We start from the raw sequence: 20,591 nt of genomic DNA, 5'->3' as shown, positions 1-20,591 counted from the left end.
CCGATGGGTTACTGCCACCGTTTCTCATTACTCACTCCACAGTATCGTACCACAAATAATGAGCCATGCTTTGCTCTAGCGTATCTGTTTGACTGGTCAGCAGGTGTCTCTCCTTGTTACTATGGAAATATGGCTCTGCATTCTCAGATAGCCTGGGTGGTTAGATAGCTAAGATTTAGCTGTAAAATGTGTCATTACAGACCAGGTGTGCTAGAGAAGATTTATGAGTGAATGACTCAATCAACATTTGCACATAGTAAATCACTACTCCGGACATGAAGACGTGGCTGGCTGTTGCATACTGGCGGTAAATGAAATCTTTGCGACTCTAATGGCCGTGTTGTCTTCAGGTGGCGGGTAAGTGGACCAACAGGACCATCTCCTTTAATGCAGCATTAGCTTGCCAAGTGTTCGTCCATAGAAATGAATGTGTTCTCAGTAAGGACGTGACAAAAAGAATTTCCAAGGTGAGTGTTTCACTAATCCTATCAGGAGGCCATCTTTATGTGCTCATTGATTTCAGGGCTCGCTGGCTGAGCTCAGAGTCGACGGGCACAATAAAGGCGGGCAGTAACACACTGTCTGCCTCGTGTGCTTAATGAAGTCTGGTTGTCAGCAAGCCTCAGCCTCCTTAATGCCGCCTTAATTCAGCCGCTCCGAAAGGCTCAAACGCTGCAGCAGAGTTGAGGACAGGGAGGGCAACGCTGTCTGCTTCTGGGCGTCCGTGTGTGTGGGTGCTGACTGGAATAGTTGTTTTCTGTGTGTGTGTGTGTGTGTGATGGGTTTCCACTGCATTGTTATGTATCATATGGTGTGTGTGTGTTTGTGCCCGTCACCTCACTGCACAGGCTATTGTGTCTACTGTGATTTGCTCACTCGTTAATGGATAAGCAGATATGTGCCTGTTTTACTCTCTCTGTTTCTCCTTGTCTTCTTCCTCCTACTCCTTATTTTTGCCCCCTCTTGTTTTTCTATTCTTTTTGACTTTATCTTAAATCCTTCCATCATCATTGCACCCCGCCATCCAAAAACACAATCCAAAACCTCACCACTCAGATCAACGTGAAGGTTGGTTTTTTCACTCTTTACATCTCCTAAAACCAAAGGCCTGGCAGACTGGAGCCGTGCTGCGCCAGCATCTCGCTGGGCGCCTCGGGCTCGTCCCGGCCTGTCTCTCTCTCAGGACCCCCCCCCCCCCCCCCTCCACCCCCACAGTGCAACCCACCTGCTACCCCCCCCCCCCCCCCCCCCCCCCCAACACAGTATATGCTGCCTTGCACCACATGTCACATGTTGCCCCATGCAGCTTGTTCCTCTGAAATTTTGTCAAATGAGCATAAATGCCAATAATGTGCTTTTGCACAAAGGATGAAGTTTCCTCACCAGGAAAGGATCACACGATGGAGGATGTGACACTGAAATGGAATTGTAGGAAGTTGTGTGAGGTAGAATTTCTTCATTCCAGGGAGAAATAATTTCTCCTTTTTATTTTCAACACAGGCTATAAGCCTTCCTTAATGCAGATTCACTATGAATTGGAGGAGTCACAACTTTTCAAGTTGAACAGGATATTCAAACTTAATGCAAAGCAAATTTCACAATAGACATTTCTATCGTGCCTGACGTGATGCAAATGAGGCAAATATTTAAACTCCTAAAAGCCTGTCAGCATTGATAATCCTCCTATCGTCGTGATGCTAAATCAGAAATGGAGGGAAAAGATAATGTAGCAGTCTGCGTTAACCCAGAGCTCTGATAGCATCTCATATTAGTACAGAGACTAGACCAGACTATGTAAATGTGGAGACAAACAACAGCGCTGCTGTATTTATGTCTGATGGAGCAGCTACCATGTTAGCATAACCTAGCTCCAATCTATCCAAACTCCATTCAGAAACAATCTTAAAGGTAGTTTGCTTGTCACTTGTCACTTGTCAAGTGTGAATGCAGATTTTATACAAATCACCAGCATTATTTCTGCAGTTATTTCTGCATCTTTTCTATCCGTTTATTGCAATTAAATCAGAGCGACATAGTTTATTCTGGGTTCATACCAATGTAGTAAAGCAGCCAACGTGTGTCTTACTAGATACAGCATTCGCTGGTGAGCACCTCTGGATTATATTATGAAGTGGTTATTTTAGCCATGACTGATGAAACCTTGTTGGTGTCTACAAGGAGGTATGCCCTCTGCTCCTTCCTCTCCAGCGCCACTGATGTAACTAAACACAAATGAGCAAGAGTAAAAGCAAGGCACACATTTGCTTTGCGTTTGTTGTGAACACAACATCAGACTAACTGAATTGAGACATTTCTAAATACAATTAAGGACTGATTTAGCCTGCACGGATTAGTTGATCCTCCAACTTTGCAACTCTTTAAGGAGCTCCAAGGACTAACCACTACCAGTTGGACAGTTTGACATCCTGTTTTCTACAGATTTGTTAGGAATGCTCAGTATTAGAGAGAACCGTAGCCTAGTGACGAAAGCTGTGCTGCTTGTCCAACCTTAATCTTTGACTATTTCCTGGCAATTGACAAAGAGATCCCAGTGATGTGTCCAGCATGTGCTGTTAGCACATGTCTTTCATGGTGAAGGAACATGATCTGAAAATAATTCATGCACCGCAGCATACTTTGCGTTCAGTGTGTGTGCTCACTACACAAAATTTGTCGGTGACTGTGTCGGCCCTGTGATGTCCTCTCCCGCATGCTGATTATGTTTTTATTGTCTCGGCAAATGAAAAAAAAAAGCATGACTCATCCCAGCTCTCATCTGCTGTCTGAGCATCTTCATTACACTCAAACTGCTTTCACCATGCTCTCCTCTTATCTGTGTCTCCTGGAAAACTAGATTCTCCAAGAGAACAAAATAGCCTCAAACATGTTTACAGCAGTTATCAACAGAGACTGTTACTGCCGGATCATTAATAGGAGAGCATTGAGAAGCTCAGGAATAATACTATTACAGAGACATGCAGCTCTAGTTTGTGTTTGATATGTGGATTTGCAGACTTGTGGTGCATCTTTTGTTTCTTTCTGGTTTCTTTGTGGCTTTATGTCTGAGGCCAGAGACTGCAGAGAGATGCTGCATGAGCTCAAGGGATCTTGTATGTCATTTTAAATTTCACTAACACTGCTCCTCTAGGAAAGAGTGTGCTTGATTTTCATTACCAGCAACAAACCAATTTAGTTTAATTGCAAAACCAGATAAAGCGGCTGCAATAGTGGCTGCTATGAAAACTAGAGAAACAATGAAAATAAAATGGCAGAGGACACCATGAAGGAGAATGAATGGCTTTGATATAGTATTGAAAGTGCATACTTTCAATACACAATTTATATTGTGTAGCTTTGTGAAATCTCAGCTGGAAAGACAAATGCAATAATGTCAAATCCAAATAAACCACAATTTATTGAAATAGGTTTTTAGGGGGACGAGAGTGCTTATGCAGCGTCCTGGGTTCTGTTCCAGACACATTCAAGGCCACAATTCCCCAAAAGTTATTTTCGGACAAAGTAACAATGTGTAAAAATGTAGTTCGAGAAGTAGGAACAAATTTAAAATCACCTCCATAAACTTTAGATATTTGGAGAATGGGTTCTTCAAGGATTGTGGAAAGCATGGCTGTTAAAAGGGAACGTGCACCACCCTTTGGAAAGAGTTCCAACCGGAACCTTTCCAAAGGGTTCCACCTGGAACCAAAAAGGCTTTGAATCTAAGACTTCATCAGCTTAATGCTGTATGTGGATGGTGCATTTATCATCACCTTGTCATTCCCATGTTGACTGATGCTCTGGACAGCATGCAGGCTGGTTGTTCTATACAGCAGCTCACATTTATTCCCACTTCTGCTTCCAAACTTGAGTTGCTAATCAAAGGGCACCTCATGCTTTTATGGGCCGCAAGATTCTCACGCTTCAAGGTCACCTTTCTGTCAGACAGGAAGTGAAAAAAAAGTCTGAATTTCCCACAACATGATACTGATTACTTTTCATGAAACGTAAGGACTGAAATAGAAATGCAATGAATCAGATGATATGATAATGTGTATGTGATGAATCCAATGAACTAGCCATTCATGTTTAGGTTTAGGTTTTGATGAAACAGATTTGATTATTTTTGTCAGCTTAATATTTCATTCAATTTAACTCCTCTGTGAGGACTTGCACTGCGCAGAATGAAGTTGCATCATTGTGCTTTTGTCTCCTCCCACTCAGTTTGAATGCATCCATGTTGCCTAAAAGTTTGATCTGAAGTATCTCTTATTAATTGAAAGAGGTAACTGGAAATTTGGTCCAAACAGGTTTTTAGAACATAAACAACTCTCTTAAAAATGTGTAAACACAAATTATGCTGCATTCAAAACATCAGAGAAAGTCAGTAATTCCCGCTTGTAATTAGAAAAATAAAATTCTCCTTCAAGTTGGACTTGAGTAAGAACAATTCCTGAGGTCAAGGTTTCTGAGAATCCTTTTCTGATGCCAAGCCAACAATATAGCATCAAACACATCCCAACTGGTCAAATATCAGTGGCCTAATCCTTCAAACTAGATACAATCTAGTTACCCATCTAGTTACCACTCTAGTTACCCTGTAGTTACCCCTATAGTTGCTCATCTATTCACCCCTCTAGGTATCCTCTATTTACAACTATCTAGTACCATTCATTTCACCCATCTAGTTACCCCTCTAGGTACCATTCAGTTAACCCTCTAGTTACCAATCTAGTTACCCCTCTAAGTACCCAACGAGTTACCACTCTATGTACCATTCAGTTAACCCCTAGTTAATCCTCTAGTTACCCATCCAGGTACCTTCATCTAGTTACCCCTCTATGAAGCCTCTAGTTACTCATCTACAAGTAGTTACCCCTCTAGGGACCCTCAGTTACCACTATAGTACCCACCTAGGTACCCTCTAGTTACCATGCTAGGTACCCCTCAAGGTACACATCCAGTTACCCCTCTACGTACCATCCAGTTAACCCTCTAGTTACTCCTCTAGTTACCCTGACTGATGGTTACTGACTGATGAACCTTAACTGAAACGGTAATCCAGTCTGAATAGATTTATAATCCATAAAGAGATGCTATTACATTTATTTTGGTGCCACTTAGTACCCCAAGACAATTGTCATTTAGTTCGACAGCTGAACACACAAATCTACACAAATTACACAAAAAGTATCTGGATGGATAAACGGAACTTCTCTGCACTCTCCATTCAGGTTTGGTTTTTAACGTTTTCACAAATCTATCAAAAACCAGTACAACCTTGAAGCAATTGTTAATATACAAAATAGAAAATAAAGCTGTGAAATGTATTTCATTTGGGGCCAAGCAAACCTTGCAGAAGTGTGTGTATTTCACACCCACACAGGCTGTGTGGAATCTCAACCTACCATATCATGTGGGGAATTTTGACTTGTTCAATTAAAGGAAAATTATACAATAAGCTTTAGACTTGAAGAAAAATGTCATCAGTCGAGTTGAAGCTGCTTCTACTTGCCATTCACAGCATTTATCAATTCAATTTCCATGAATGCTGCAGTAAGCATGCCGCTGCATCTCCACCTGCACTCCTGCATGAACTCTCTGGCAACGCATATAGATGTTTGCACCAGACCCATCTTAGCTCCTCCTACAACTCCAGCTCTTTCTTTATTAGGACTTGGCTTCCCAGATCTTTTTCTCTCGTCCCTCCTCTCTCCTTCTCCCGTCTCTTTTCTCTGGCATGCCAACAAAGATATGTTTGTCTGCATTCTAAGTATCAGCTGATCCTAAATGTGCATCTGTTCCTGCTAAATCGTCATCGTGGCAACTGACTGACAAATTGAGTCCCACCCTGTGTCATCCACCCATCAGGCCATTGTCCAGACCAACAGAAGCAATAATAACATGACGTTTAACTTCTGACTCAATGAACTATTGTCATGATACTGTCTTCCATGTCCCCGGGTAACTTCATGGTTTCTAATTGACTAATATAAGAACTTGATGGTTCCCTCATTGCTGGCCAGCACTGAAACCACCCAGCTTCAGAACTCATCAACAAGCAAACATCTCTGTGTTATCTGACCTGAATCCAACTGAAGGTCTTGTATTCACATGGCAAATGCAAATTAATCAATTATGTATTTATTAAATGACACAGTGGCCACTAATCTAATTGCCTTGGGATCTGCCTAGAGGATCTGGAGGCTGTAGGGCGAAGGAGGAGTATAGGGATGGGCGCATACGTCTAACTGAGAATCACCACCTGAACGTGATGGGGTTTTTATGCCTCCACACTGGTAATAATATGATATGGTGACAGCCTTATGTTTTAAGTCGTCTGGCTGTCTTTACAGGATATCTGCTCGGTCTATTCTCGTGGATGATATATATCCCAAGAACACCTCAGAGGAATTCCTTCAAATTTGGCATATCCACTTTTTGGCCGTTCCTTTATATATAAATATTATAATATTTTCACACAAATATCTTAGAGGATAAAATGGTGACATTAAGACATTTTTGGACAGACATGGATGTAAACTACAAACATACAACATAGACATACAAATGCAAGGTGTTCATTGTAGTTTACAGATCATCCAGAATTTAAAATTATTCCAGGTTTACTTGTTCAGGTGTGAAATAAGACAGTACTTTGATAGAAGCATTAGTTATAAACATGAATATTATAGCCTTTGAGGGTTGGATTTATGCTGATTGAGAGTCAATATATGTAGGTTAAATGTTTGCTTTGGACACCATTGAGCCAATCTTGCACCTTAAAAACTTCCCATACTAAATTCATTCTGAGTTGTCCTTATATTTCCCCATTGCACTTCTGGTATATAGTATAGTACGAAAAGGCTACAACCACACACTTCATATCATGTAAAACTGAAATGTTTGCTTAAGATTCACGAGTTTCAATCCAATATTCAGATTACATTTGGAAACAGTGCTGATGTGCCTGCTGGCCAGCTGAGGTTAACACATCCTGTTTAGTGCCCCACCCACCCCCACTTTGCTGTGGTAAGGATATCAACAGGTAATTTACAATGCTATGATGTCTATTAATAAGATCTCTGACGTATTACTGTCTCTAGTGTTTCCGTTTACCAACACACACACACACAGAGAGCTTGGTCACTCCCTTCTGTTAGCATCCATGTTTGAAGGATTTGCACCCTTCCCCGTACATCAACATTAAATTGGAAAGCCTACTTAGACATAGTCGTCATAGTTGCCAATCTTGCTTTCAAATGATTGGGTTAGAAGCAAAGATGGCAGAGAGACACTTGGCCACATTGGAGACCAGCCACCTGTGTGTGTTGGAAAAGGAATGGGGATATGCAATGTCATGGCCTGGCTTTTGCTGTGCACCTGTTGAAAATGTACTACAAATAATCAGTCGTTGTCCCATTACTGGCATGCAATGAAAGCTTTACACAACCCAATGTTTCCACACGAAGAAGTCTTAAGATGTTGTAACACAGAATATGTCAGAGCAGAAAATTAAGTTTACATTTCCTTCAAACATAAAATATAAAATTTTGGAGTTTCACTATATATCCGTGTGTACCATTCACAGACACTTCTTGGATATAGAAAAGTCTCTCATATTAACACGTTAGATTGGCCCATGTTTTTATATTACACGCCGTCACTGACACGTGATTAAGTGACACGCAGAGCATCATAATTTGAAGCGTGGAGCTCTGACCAAGCTGCGTTATTTGACTAGTTGAAGTGAGAACGTGTCAGAAAAGAAGAACATTTTAAAATAATATATGACTTTTACTAATTGAGCCATGCATTGCTAACTTATTACAGTGGTGAGCTTTTGAAGTTCTCAGCATGAAGTCAGAGTGTTACATTGGTTTTGATTAGTAATGATTTTCACCCTGGAAGTAAACATCCTCGCTGTCGGGTTGCAAAAATCCAATTTGACTGTATTGCACCTTGGATCAAAATAGACATCCACCAGCCACAGTTGAAAAAGAAAGAAAGATTTCCCCTGAGCCGCCACCTAAATCTTCCTCCCCCATCTTTCTCAGACCTCTCCCTCCTCTCCTCCTTCTCTTTCGCATCGCAAGTTCTCCAGAGCTTCAGCCTCCACAGGAATCCGTCTTAACGCCAGCCATCTGCATTTCAGAGCCTGCTGCTTCTCATGGCAGCAGACAATGCCGTTCTTGTATGAGCGCTGCCCAAAAAACTGCTTTCTCTCCTCCACCACAGTAACATTTAGCCCACGCATGAACTCCCAAAACTCACTGAATGTTGTCAGTCATTGTTACAGCCAATGTACTACTACTTCCCAGCTCTCAACTCTAGCATCATCACTTCCACATCCAAGTTTTTTTTTTTTGTGAGAGGAAGAGTGATAGAATTTGTACTCAGCTCTTCCCCCCTCTGTAGCTAAACCCAAACCAAACCCTTAGAAAAGGCTCTGATCCACAGTGTAAGCTCCTTGCGCCCAGATTCCGGTCGGCAGCTTAAATAACACTTTGTGAGTCAGATTTCCGTGACTCTGTGCTGGGCTAAGTCAAGAGAGCGAGCACTTCACTTATACAGCCCAGCCGTCTGCATATTTAATGTTCACACAGTGCTGTTGCACTAATTCAGATGCAGTGTAATGAGATCAGAGCCACCAAAGAAAGGAGCTAACAATAGGGTGAGAATCCTTCAGTATTCTCTCCAGCAGACGCCGTGCCTGAGCATCAGGAAGTGATGGAAGGGCTCCAGTGCAGTAGACTCCAGGTGCATTTTAATCCGTGCAGGCTGGTAGGAAACCCCAGATACTCCAGAGAAATCAGCTGCTCGCCATAGGCACAGGCTCTCAATTTACTGGACACGGCCAACCCTAATTTAACTGTGACGTCTAGTAGAGAAGAGCTGGCATAATATCAGGTAATGCCATATCAACATCATAGGGCTCTGAGAGGATAAGCCAGTCTAATCCGGTCCCAGACTGTAGTATAGAGTCCCTGCTAGGAGGCTTTCACTGGTGGGACCGAGATGCCTTTAACACCAAAGGGTTAAAGGTGCTACATACAAGATTTGGGGCATTTCTATTGCCTCTTTAGGCTCTCAATATCGTGAGGGTTGTGCTGGTGGCTTGCAGCTAACTTTACCTGAAGGGGACACTACTCTTAAACGACAATGCCGTCCCTTTGAAATTGAGTTTTTTCTTAATATTCTATTGGAAACAAATAGGTACTATATACGTGATTCAACATGCCAACAGCCAAGCTGCGGCTAGCAGCTAATGGCTAACAGTGTAAACTACAGCAGCAGCACTGACAGATGAAACCGCCATACGAGAGCAGTTCAGAGGCGTCTGTGAGCCAGTGGGCCACGCTCACGCACACTAAAAGGCCCAGCTCTGAAAACAACACACACAGAGGGACAGCAACTTTATTCTCTGCTCAGGTCGAAATTACTACACTATATCTCTACATAGATAATAGCTATATTAATGCTATGAATATTGCTCCTTTAATTGTGATATTGATTTCAGCATCATGTTACTTTTCACAAAAAAAGAGGAAGAAGACAGTCTTGTCATTAATGATATATTAATGCTCCGTATGCCGTATATTAATACACCTTTAATGGTTTTATAGGACACACATCTGGTGTCGCAGAGGAAAGAGACACGATTCAGAGGGGAATAATGGCGCAACATTCAGACACTTTCTCCTTGAAGGCATGCATGGTGTTGCACTCGTTTGCACACAGAAAGTGATGGCACTAGCTGCTGTGTGTGAAGATATGAGAAGAGTGTGTTTGAGAGAGATGTTAAATAAGGGAGGGGGTTTCGGTGCTAGCTGATGATCCAACAACATACTTTGAGGAGAGGCCCGGTCACTGAGCTGTGCCTCAAAGGTGGATTTAAAGTTGAGAACTAACAGAGCTTACACATGTTGCCGTCATATGTAATTATTGATAGTGAAGGAAACATGAGTCAAGTTAAAAAAAAATCCCCTATTCGGAACAAGAAGTTACCAGGATGTAAGTCCAGTTCTCTCATTTTATGCTTGCAGTCCATCACTGTTTATATGACAATGTGAGTGGAAGATGTAATCACAGTTTCCATGGCAAACACAGTTCAGGTACCCGATCATAGCCTGGTCATGTATAGCCCTCTAGTGTTGTGATGGGAAAAGCTGACCCTGAACTATAAATCAAAGCCGACTGGTAGAGCTGGTCTCAGACTGGTATGAACCCATGCATCAAGTATAAACCCAGCTTCAGTAAACCAGCTGCTGACGATGGACACTTTGCAAATAGAATAAACACCTGGTGTAAATTTGCCCTCTGCTGAACCGTCCATTTACAGTGAACTGTCGCATTGTGTTTGCAGCTGTAAAAGCTGAATGACTTGAAACGCTGTTACTGATAGTAATGAAAATTAGGCTTGATGTTCATTGATGATGGATTAGTCTTTACAAATTGATTTTCACTTAATAAATGAACCGGGCCGCATGAAGAATTATAATTGTCTTCTCATATATTTCTCATTAACAAACCTAACACGACCTTCCCTAGCTCTGCAGCGCTAAAATGTTCAAACTGATTGATGAGTGGATGTCATGATTTCATTGGTTGGTACTAGCTGATGTAAGCGTGCCTCATGTGATATGAAAATATGAAATCATTGATTTTGTGACATTTTTCAGCATGTATTGTTAAAAAGGTGCACAATATGACCGGGGATGTGATCTAAAAGGGTTAAAAAGGATTAATCATTCAAACCAAAACTCAGTCAGTTAATCAGCGCGACAAGATTGGCAACACAAAAACTCTTTTGAAACATTAAACTGATGGTTTTGTCTGAAAAGAGCAGATGTTAAATCAACAACTAACATTTCAACAATAATAATAAAATTTGTGCATCATATTTCATGCAAAGATGCAGCCCAGGGTGCTTAACAAAGCAAAACAACGATAAAACAGCAATATCACATTACTCTCTCACTATAACAATACATTAACAACCGTGACATTAAAATTAAAAGCATAATTAAAAATAAAGGTGTTCATTTTTTTTATTGGCTGTTCTAAGATCCATCCAGGAGAGTGTTAGTGCCATAAAAACAGAAAGCAGCCTCATTCTTGATTATTACATGTCAGCCAAAAGGGACTAAATCCAGTAAATTCAACCTGATTTACAACAGAAACACCTCTTGAGTCGAGCATGATGGGACAACCAAATTGTTATTCAGACTCAGGAGCGGTTCATGCATACTGGTGCACCGTGCCAGCCAGGTCAGTCACACATGACGTCATCCCAGTGGTCCCCTCACCGCCGCCTCCTCCTCCTCTGTGTCCTCTCACACTCCCTCTCTTTACCCCTGCAGTTCGCCGCGTGCCTCCCCGTTTCTCCATCCCCCCCACCAACCACGAGGTGATGCCCGGTGGCAGCGTCAACCTGACCTGCGTTGCCGTCGGTGCTCCCATGCCTTATGTCAAGTGGATGTGCGGCGAGACGGAGCTGACCCGGGAGGAGGAGATGCCCATCGGCCGCAACGTCCTGGAGCTCACCAACATAAGGCAGTCGGCCAACTACACCTGCGTGGCCATATCCTCCCTGGGCATGATCGAGACCACGGCCCAGATCACTGTCAAAGGTCAGGAACACTGTCTCGGAGGGTGGGGGGTATCTGGGTAAAGGCTGAGGCAGAAAACGATGAATACATGTAATTACTTGGGAGAGAGATTTTCTCATTTCTGTGGGTGATATGTGGAACTGTACTGGAGTCTTAAACACTCGAAGTGGTTTCTTTTTTCACTCACCCCTCGTCGTATGAAAGTCCAGAGCTTAAAATGAACTTCAATCAAGTTGACATGAGGGAGTTTATTCTTGACAGTGGAAACAGTTTGTGTAAACTAGGAAGTGGACCTTTTGAGTTAAGATCGTTTTGTTTGGGCCTCACCTGCAATTTCTTAAAATGAAATCTGTCGGCAAACAAGACAAATCGTGTGTTCAATTATGAAACTGCAATAATCAATGTAGAATATTACATACCATACGTGCACCCAGTGGCATAACACCTCCGTGGTGGTGCTTGATTAGTCTTCATGTATGTTGGTGAAGAGGGAAAAGTCTCATGTTGATGGTTTACTAAGAGTTTTATTTCCGAAGTCTGTCATGTGGAAATCCTTTACAGTCAATGAGCAAGATGAGAAGCAGTCAGGTGGATGCAGGGCCTCAGCAGTTACAGGAGATCCTGGTATGGTTACATTGCAATGCATTGAGCTGTTTTTTCAGAGAGAAGCATATCACAGAAACTCTAGCTTTATAATAACAGGTTGAGGAGAGCCGAGTGAGATAGAAAGCTGCAGCCTCATTCAGCCGAAGCCTGCCAGGGTCTCACATATCCATATGTCTGTAGCAGCACTGGATATGCTGTGTGATTAAAAAAGCAGATGTCAGGACTGGAGCAACAGAAGGTTGGAGCAAAAAGCTCCTGGTTGTAATACTTCGTCCAAATGACAACCTTTCCATACAGCAGCACAGTCCAGACCACCACTATTACTGCAAAATAACAGCTTTTTAAATTCACATTACGTGTCAATTCAAGATGAGGTGACTGCATATGGTGGATGATAATAACTTTCTGAAATGGGTTTCAACTGTTCTTTTTTCCCCTTTTATCATAAAGACTACAGTGGATAGTGTAGTGAATTCTAAGTGAATGGCTACCATGAAAAACACATCAGCGTCTTATTATAAAATTCACATACAAATACACCAAATGTGGACGAACAGAATGTCAGATGTCATGAAGAAATAATATGAAAAAAAAGATGTGCAGGAAATCAATAACTTCTGTTCAATGAATAATGAATGTGCACACATAACTGGAAGCAGATCATTGTTAACTTTTGACAAGGTTAAAACAGGCAACTGAAGCACTTTTGGGATTGTATTGAGATTAACCTTCAGTTCATTGTAGAAAGTGGATTCCCTCCAGGAGAACTCATTCTAAGTCGATGTAAAAGCATTATATGTGCAGTTGTTCTGCGAGTAGAAGATCCTCTGCAGCCCCGACTCCGGGAGGAAACATTCTGCAAAGTGGGCGACTGTAATTTAAAAGTTCCATGGTGTAATAATGAGTATACCAAACGCAGGGTGAGAGGAGTGGACTTTCACACAGGTGACCGCTGTTCATGTGTCTTGTTACATACCAGGATGCAAGAAATGATTTATTTACAGTTGTTTTGTTACGTTGTTGCCTCGTTATTTAAACAGAAACCAGGTTGTTTTGCTGCTCAAGCCTAATGTTAACCGCGTGGCATTGAGCGTTCCAAGAGTGATCAAGGCTAATAGAAACATATTTATATTAAACATGTTTTTGGTTCAGAAACGTCATACATTCAATGTATCCTGTGGCACGAAGAAACAAACGATGGTAACCGAGGATGATTTATTGTCGTTTATTGAAGGAAACAGCAGCAACAAAAGCAATTCTTGCCAACATCATTAATGTAAACACAGAATCCACAACACATTAATAACTTAATGACTCTAACTCTCTAAAGTACAATATAAACGTGGATGTTAGGAGTGTTAGCGGCTGTGTTTAGATGTTGAGGTGTCTGCATGAATGAATGATGAATGAACACCGTGTCCCTCTGGCACTCCATTTACATTCAGATACAGATGTTGTAATGAGTTGATTCTGCTGGTCAGCTTTCACTGCTATCAGGTTGTTGCACTGTGTAACCCACAGCAGTGGAACATAAACCATGAATAATCTCATCTAAATGCTCTACATGTATATTTTGAGAAGGAACAGATGGATATATAGATATATTTAGATGTCGTCTGTTAAACAACTTTGTGTTTGCCCTGAAGCATACATTATGTCAACCATTGTTTTCATGTTACGTTCAGTTCATCTTTGCAAACAAATGTTTCAGAGCACATAATTAGTCAACCAGCTTTAAAATGTATTCATTTATGTGAATTAATTAGTCCTGTTGTTTTTACTCCACAACAACTGGACCCCGTACAAAGAAGCAGGATAACCCTGGGTAACCATGGTAACCGATGCTGCACCTGCTTTGGAGCCGACTGACCAATCACAGCTCGATGTGCCGATCGTGAGATAATATTTCACAAATAAGAAGATAAAGTCATAAAAGACTAAAAGAAACAGTTTGAACTGGCAAATCCAGAAAGCATGACTGTTAAAAAAAAAATAGACTTTAATCTGACTATAATTAGCGACATATTAATTGACAAATTAATAGGTGATAATATTTCAAACACCATGTGTTGATGGCTGTGTGTGATGATAAGATAAGAAAGTCAGCTGTGACCGTGTTTACCTCTGTGCATGTTCTTATATTCATGCTGTTTCCTATTTGCTCCGAGTCTGTTTCACACCGCCGGGGTTGCAGCTGAAAGGATGACGCTACAATAATTTCACACACGACATAATTTCTCCAAGGGGATGAATAAAGTATCCTCTATTTTATTATAATACATCTAAGCACCACATTAATTAAATGTTATACCCAAATGTAATTATAGTCCGATCTATCATGTTCTAGATGGTCAGTGATCTTATAAGTCAGTTACACATTCAGACAGTCAGTGATTTATTTACAGCTGTCCGTTTATCTGATTATGTGTTTAACCTCTTCATGTTTGTCTGATATTGTAGTTTATACAACATGCTGCTCTGCTGCGTTTCGTGTGTGTATATGTGGTCTGCAGAAGGATTTATATACATGCATTCAGCTGTTTGGCAACATAATAAATGTGCTGGGGCTGCCGGTGCTCCTGAATGATCATGAAGTGATCCATGTAGGTCTGATTCTTGGTCCGTCTCTGCTCTCTAACAGCCCTCCCCAAGCCACCCACGTCCCTCATTGTGACCGAGACCACGGCCACCAGTGTCACCCTGACCTGGGACTCTGGCAACCCGGAGCCGGTCTCCTACTATGTGATCCAGTACCACGCCAAAGTGTCCGACAATGGCTTCCAGGAAATAGATGGCGTGGCCACCACCCGCTACAGCATTGGCGGCCTCAGCCCCTTCTCGGAATATGAGTTCCGTGTGATGGCCATCAACAATGTGGGCCGGGGGCCTCCCAGCACTATTGTGGACACCCGTACCAGCGAACAAGCACCCTCGTCGCCTCCTCTTCAAATTCAGGCGCGCATGCTGAGCTCCAGCACCATGCTGGTCCAGTGGGAACCGCCGGAGGAGCCCAACGGCCAGATCCGGGGCTACCGGGTCTACTACAGCTCCGAGCACGAGGCCCCGCTCAGCGCCTGGCAGAAACACAACACAGACGACAGCCAGCTCACCACCATCTCAGGACTCACCACGGATATCACCTACAGCCTCAGGGTGCTGGCCTACACCTCAGTGGGGGACGGACCTCCCTCTGATGTTCTGCAGATCAAGACCCAGCAGGGAGGTGAGAACACACTCACTGTATCACTGCGACGCCGTGTCATCGCAAACCTCTTCACAGCGCTTTAAAGCAGCGTGCCACTGGGTCCCATTATTGCCAGATCGTTTTGTAGCAACAGATGTGGTGGCAGAAAGTGATGAAAGAATTATTCATGTAATGAAAGTAAAATGACTCCCTCGCATGTGGGAGTCCAACGATGCTGTGTAGATCCATCCTTCATGGCCACGGAGCGGAGAAACTGACCCGAGTAATGTTCAATGAGCTCAATATCTAGTCCTCTCTCTAGTCTTCTGAGCTAGTCCTCTATGTAGACCTCTACATAGACCTGTATGTAGTCCTCTACATAGACCTGTATGTAGTCCTCTACATAGACCTCTACATAGACCTGTATGTAGTCCTCTACATAGACCTCTACATAGAACTCCACACAGTCCTCTACATTGTCCGCTACATAGTCCTCTACATAGTCCTCCACACAGTCCTCTACATAGACCTCTACATAGTCCTCTACATAGTCCTCCACATAGACCTCTACCTAGTCCTCCCTGGATTGTAAGAAGGGTGTACTGAGTGATTTTGGACACAACTCATCTACACCGTCACATTTAAATTCCACCTCCATGACTGTAAGTAACGTGCAACCGGTGACTTGTGTCGTGTAGATTGACGGCTGACTGTTTGCATCAAGCTGTGTGTGTGTGTGTGTGTGTGTGTGTGTGTGTGTGTGTGTGTGTCTGTGTGTGTGTGTGTCTGTGTGTGTGTGTGTCTGTGTAGTGGACATATGTGAGAAGTTATTGGTAGGGGCAGTGATGTCTTAGCTAACTGTAGCCACACTGTTAAACTGGCATCATTTTGAAATAGCAGAAAAACAGAGCTGTAATGAGAAACATTAGGCTGTCAGATATCCACCAGCTGAGATGATTACGGTGGTAATGTATGTACAAGGATATGGGTGTGTGTGTGTGTGTGTGTGTGTGTGTGTGTGTGTTTTACGAAGGTCTCACACACTTCATCCTCAAGGACAAAGTGGCTGCCTGCACGTAGAAGAATGATAATGCTATTCCATTCATTGAGAGCCCCTTTTTCAATGTTTTCAGCTCGCTGTGCTTCGCTGGAAGAAACATGACATAACAGGGCTGCAATAGAAGATAAAGCCACCCAAATTCAGCTGACCCACTTTATTTATTTTTGGAATAGAGTTCAGCACCCTTCCAGGCTGACATAAATCATCTTGACTTAAATGCATATTACAAAGTCTGGTAACTAGTATTCCACTGAGAAGGATTGGGTGTTTCAACCCGTTGTTTTACGAGCACATTCCTGCCATTAATGTAACATTTTCCCAAGTCTTCCCATCTATTATGTGGCTGTCTGCGATATTGTATCATCTGGAGCAATGAGCTGTTCCGCCCAAGCAGCACATGCACTAAAACCCGGTCAAGCATTTGTTTTTATAAAATAGCAGCGCCGCAACAGAACAAAGTCCCATCCTCGCTGATCCTGAAGTCTCTATAATAAATAGTGATGCTACGGTCAGACTTATTTGTTTCATGATGCTGATCCAATACCAACACTCAAGAGCTCAACTGCTCAAATATGACGAATCAGTATTGCATTATTTCATAACATTATCATATTTCATTGAGCTGAATTCACTGTGAATAACAAGACACATCTGCTGGTTTACTACAGCTGGATGAACCCAAAATGAACTATTTAACTGTGATATCATTGGAATAAACGGTTAAAAAGGACATTGAAATAACGACATAAAGCTGGTGATTTGAAGTCATGCTTTGTTAGGTCTGTCTGCAAGATGACAAGCAACTTTTAAAATGCTGGTTTTCTGAATGGAGTCTGGATTGATGGATGCTAGGCTATGCTAACACTCTAGCTGCTCCATCAACACTTAAATTAGAGTCATCTAGATATAAATACAGCAGAAGCCTTGATGTTTGGACCACAGACAGTTTCTGGTTTCTACACATAGTCTGGTCTGGTCTCTGGACTAATGTGAGCTACTATCGTAGAGCTCCACAGATGTACTCCTCCATTTCTGATTCATCCACGGCAGGACGTCAGGAGCAGAATCTCAACACGGACACTGTGTTTCCAGCCACTAATGGGCAGTGGAACAAGCTGAAAACAACAATGACAGAAGTCTAAGCTGCTCTCAGATCAGTTGTGATGGCTGTTGTGTTCTCGTCTCAGCTCAGCTCCACCAGACTTTACCATAATTAGGTTTTTCAGGCTCCAGTAACTGAAAAGGATGGTGCAAGTAGTGAATCCAAGCCCAAGCTTCAAGCAACCAGAACCCAGCGGTCTGGCTGTAATGATGGACGTTGGAGCTGTGGCCTGCCGTCTTGCACAACACATCTAATCCCTGGCAGTCACGGACATTTTGGGATCTAAATCCACCTCAGAGGATTTGAAGTTGATAACAACCTTGATAGTTGGTCACTTTTCCTTTCTCTCCTGAATACTGATGAGTATTGACTGCAGCGTTGCCCGCCACTTCACTTCGCGACTCCCTTGCTTTGCACTTCCTTTGCCTCTGTCTCTGTCCCTGTCTTCTAAGTCTCTTCGTGTCTTGGTTTCTGCCTCCAGTTCCAGCTCAGCCGTCTGGTTTTGAGGCTGAGGCCGAGCTGGACTCCCGCATCATGCTGTCATGGCTTTGGCCGGTCCAGGACCCCATCGTCAGCTTTGAACTGCTCTACTGGGAGGACAGCAATCCCACGGACAAGGTAAAGACCATTTTTCGTCCAATGAGGTAGTTTGATGTAAAAAAAAAAAAAATGTGTCCAAAATATGTATTGCCTTTATTTTTCTTTATTTGGTGCATAACAATAATGATTATAATAATAATAATGATAATATTTCCGTTCACACATTCTTTGTTTGTGACAACCCGTGTGCTCCTTTTTATTTGCATGCTGTTTGTTCCCGTTTCATCTCATTTTCCCTGTCCGACCTCAGAATGAGTTCACCGTGTTCCAGATGAGTTTCTCCTTTATTTCAGACAAACACGGCCTCACATCAACACCGCTGTCAGTTCCTTCTGGTTCCATTACTCTTGATGAAAACATATGAAAAGATTTCAGGATATAATAGTATACCCTGTAATAACATGGCTTCCGTCTTTCCACAGCATCATGTGACCTTCGACCCAGCAGGCTCCTACGCAGTTGATGGACTGAAGCCAGACACACTCTACATGTTTTCCCTGGCTGCAAAATCTGAGATGGGTTTAGGAGTCTTTACTCATCCTGTTGAGGCCAGAACTGCCCAATCCAGTAAGTACTGCAGCCGTTTATTTGGTCAGGAGCCTTTTTCTGGGGCATTCACTGTCACACTTTTAGTTCTGGCACATTTGAGTTACAAATGAACCATGAGGCGTAAACGTGAAGTCATTTTGAAGGACAGGTAAGTCTCTGGAGCAGATTAGTGATGTCATCTTTATTATTAAGTTAAACGGCAAGTTATTTGCTTCTATCAGTATTTGTGTCAGTTGGATTCATTAAAACAGCAATGAATCATAATGGACGAAAAACTACAACATAGTTGCTTTACTTTCTGTTGTATAAAACAAAACATTCAGTATTATACAGGAAGTGTGAACCAGTGGAGCATTCATCTTCTGTTGAACTGTAGTCTCATTATGTTGCATTTAGGTGATTCAAGCACACACTCATGAGCTATTGTGTGTGTAGACTTCACCTAACTTGGCATTTACAGTATAACGAATGCAACGTGGTTCCTGTCGCCTCACAGCATGTTCTCCCCGTGTTAACTTGGGTTCCCGTCGGGTTCTCTGGCTTCCTCCCACAGTCCAAAGACATGCAGGTTAAAGGCTGAATTATGCTTCGGCGTCGACACAACGCAAGGGGGCTTGCGGACCCCTTACGTCCTTGCGGACCCCCTTACGTCAACGCAAGGGCCTGACGTGTACCTCCCAAAAATCCTAGACGCGCGTCGAGGCGACGCAACACCAACGCAACAGCAACGCAGCGGCATCGGCTGTGATTGGTCCGCTAACTACATCCGCTGGAGACCGCTATCCGGTTTCCACTCATAAACACCGCCATTTAAACTTTTAAAAGGCTACTTTTATTGTTTTCACCTCGTTTTATTGTTTGCACCTTCTCGCTTTTGCACAAAGAAATAAAACACCAAGTTCTGAAAAATTGTGGACGTTTAAAGCCGGAAAGTAAACAAATACGCTATAACGAAGCTTACGATGATATACGCCAAGAGTCTCGGTCGGTCGGTCAGTCTTTACAAAAACCATAGCGCCCTTTACCGGCGTGGCATTGAATTGCATTTCGACACGTAAAACCAACGCAGAACCATCACGGTCTCCAAGCAACTGCGTGGCCGTTGCGTTGCCGTTGCGTTGCCGTTGCGTTATCACTACGCGGAAGCATAATCAGACAATCCACTGAAAACGACTCAGCGCGCTGTAGTACATATTCCAGGCCCTTATGCGGCGCTGTTTCTGCTACAAAAATGCAGAAGAAGAGACAGAGCGTGACCGGATGTTTGCCGTTGCTATGGCAACACGTGAGAGTTACGGCTAATCTCCGCCTGACCACCCGATCAATAAACACCCATAAGATGATAATTTGGCCCGTATAAATAAAACCAACAATAAGCATCAAAAGCCGTCACCCTAAGGACCTTGACGAGGGGTTGTCAGACGTTGGGATGGATTAATTAGACAAATAAATGCCTACATTCATGGAAAGTTAGCTAGCGGTTGTTTGTTAGCATCGTAATAAAGTAGCTTTTTCCCCGGAATATCACCCCCCTCTCTCGGCTCCGTTTTTTTTATACAGCGGCCCTGATACGCCGTCGTACAGACGAGCAGAATATCTTCTACGAGCACGGAGGCCGCCGTTATTGTTGTTGTTACGAGACGTCGCGGGGGAAGAAGTAAGGCTCGAGGGTCGAGGAGCGGGGCGATGACGTCAGCGTTTTCGTTTTTGCCGTCCACACCAAAACGATCACGAAACGGAGGGGTGCCGTTTTTTTCTTTTCCACCCTGAGAGCTGGTTTCAAAAAAGTGCGTTTTCAGGCCGCGGAAACGCCGGATCCGTATGGACGGAAGGGCGAAACGCACAAGACTACTGCGTTTACGCACCGAAAACGTTTTCGTG

General features: G+C 42.9%; 1 protein-coding gene across 7 annotated transcripts in view; it reads left to right on the top strand.

Moving 5' to 3' along the window:
* Nucleotides 1-20,591, top strand: part of ptprfa (protein tyrosine phosphatase receptor type Fa) — a 252,391-nt gene that overhangs the window by 115,691 nt on the left and 116,109 nt on the right. For all 7 annotated transcript variants that reach the window (XM_084011615.1, XM_084011612.1, XM_084011613.1 and 4 more), the window contains 4 exons: nucleotides 11,361-11,630; nucleotides 14,857-15,438; nucleotides 18,043-18,179; nucleotides 18,584-18,728. In XM_084011615.1, the coding sequence (XP_083867741.1) occupies nucleotides 11,361-11,630; nucleotides 14,857-15,438; nucleotides 18,043-18,179; nucleotides 18,584-18,728 (1,134 nt within the window). The remainder of the gene's footprint in view (nucleotides 1-11,360; nucleotides 11,631-14,856; nucleotides 15,439-18,042; nucleotides 18,180-18,583; nucleotides 18,729-20,591) is intronic.

The sequence above is a fragment of the Eutrigla gurnardus genome (assembly GCF_963514095.1).
Source record: "Eutrigla gurnardus genome assembly, chromosome: 6".
NCBI classification, from domain to species: domain Eukaryota; kingdom Metazoa; phylum Chordata; class Actinopteri; order Perciformes; family Triglidae; genus Eutrigla; species Eutrigla gurnardus.
Note: the sequence above shows the minus strand (reverse complement) of the source record. Positions and strands in the feature narration are given on the sequence as shown.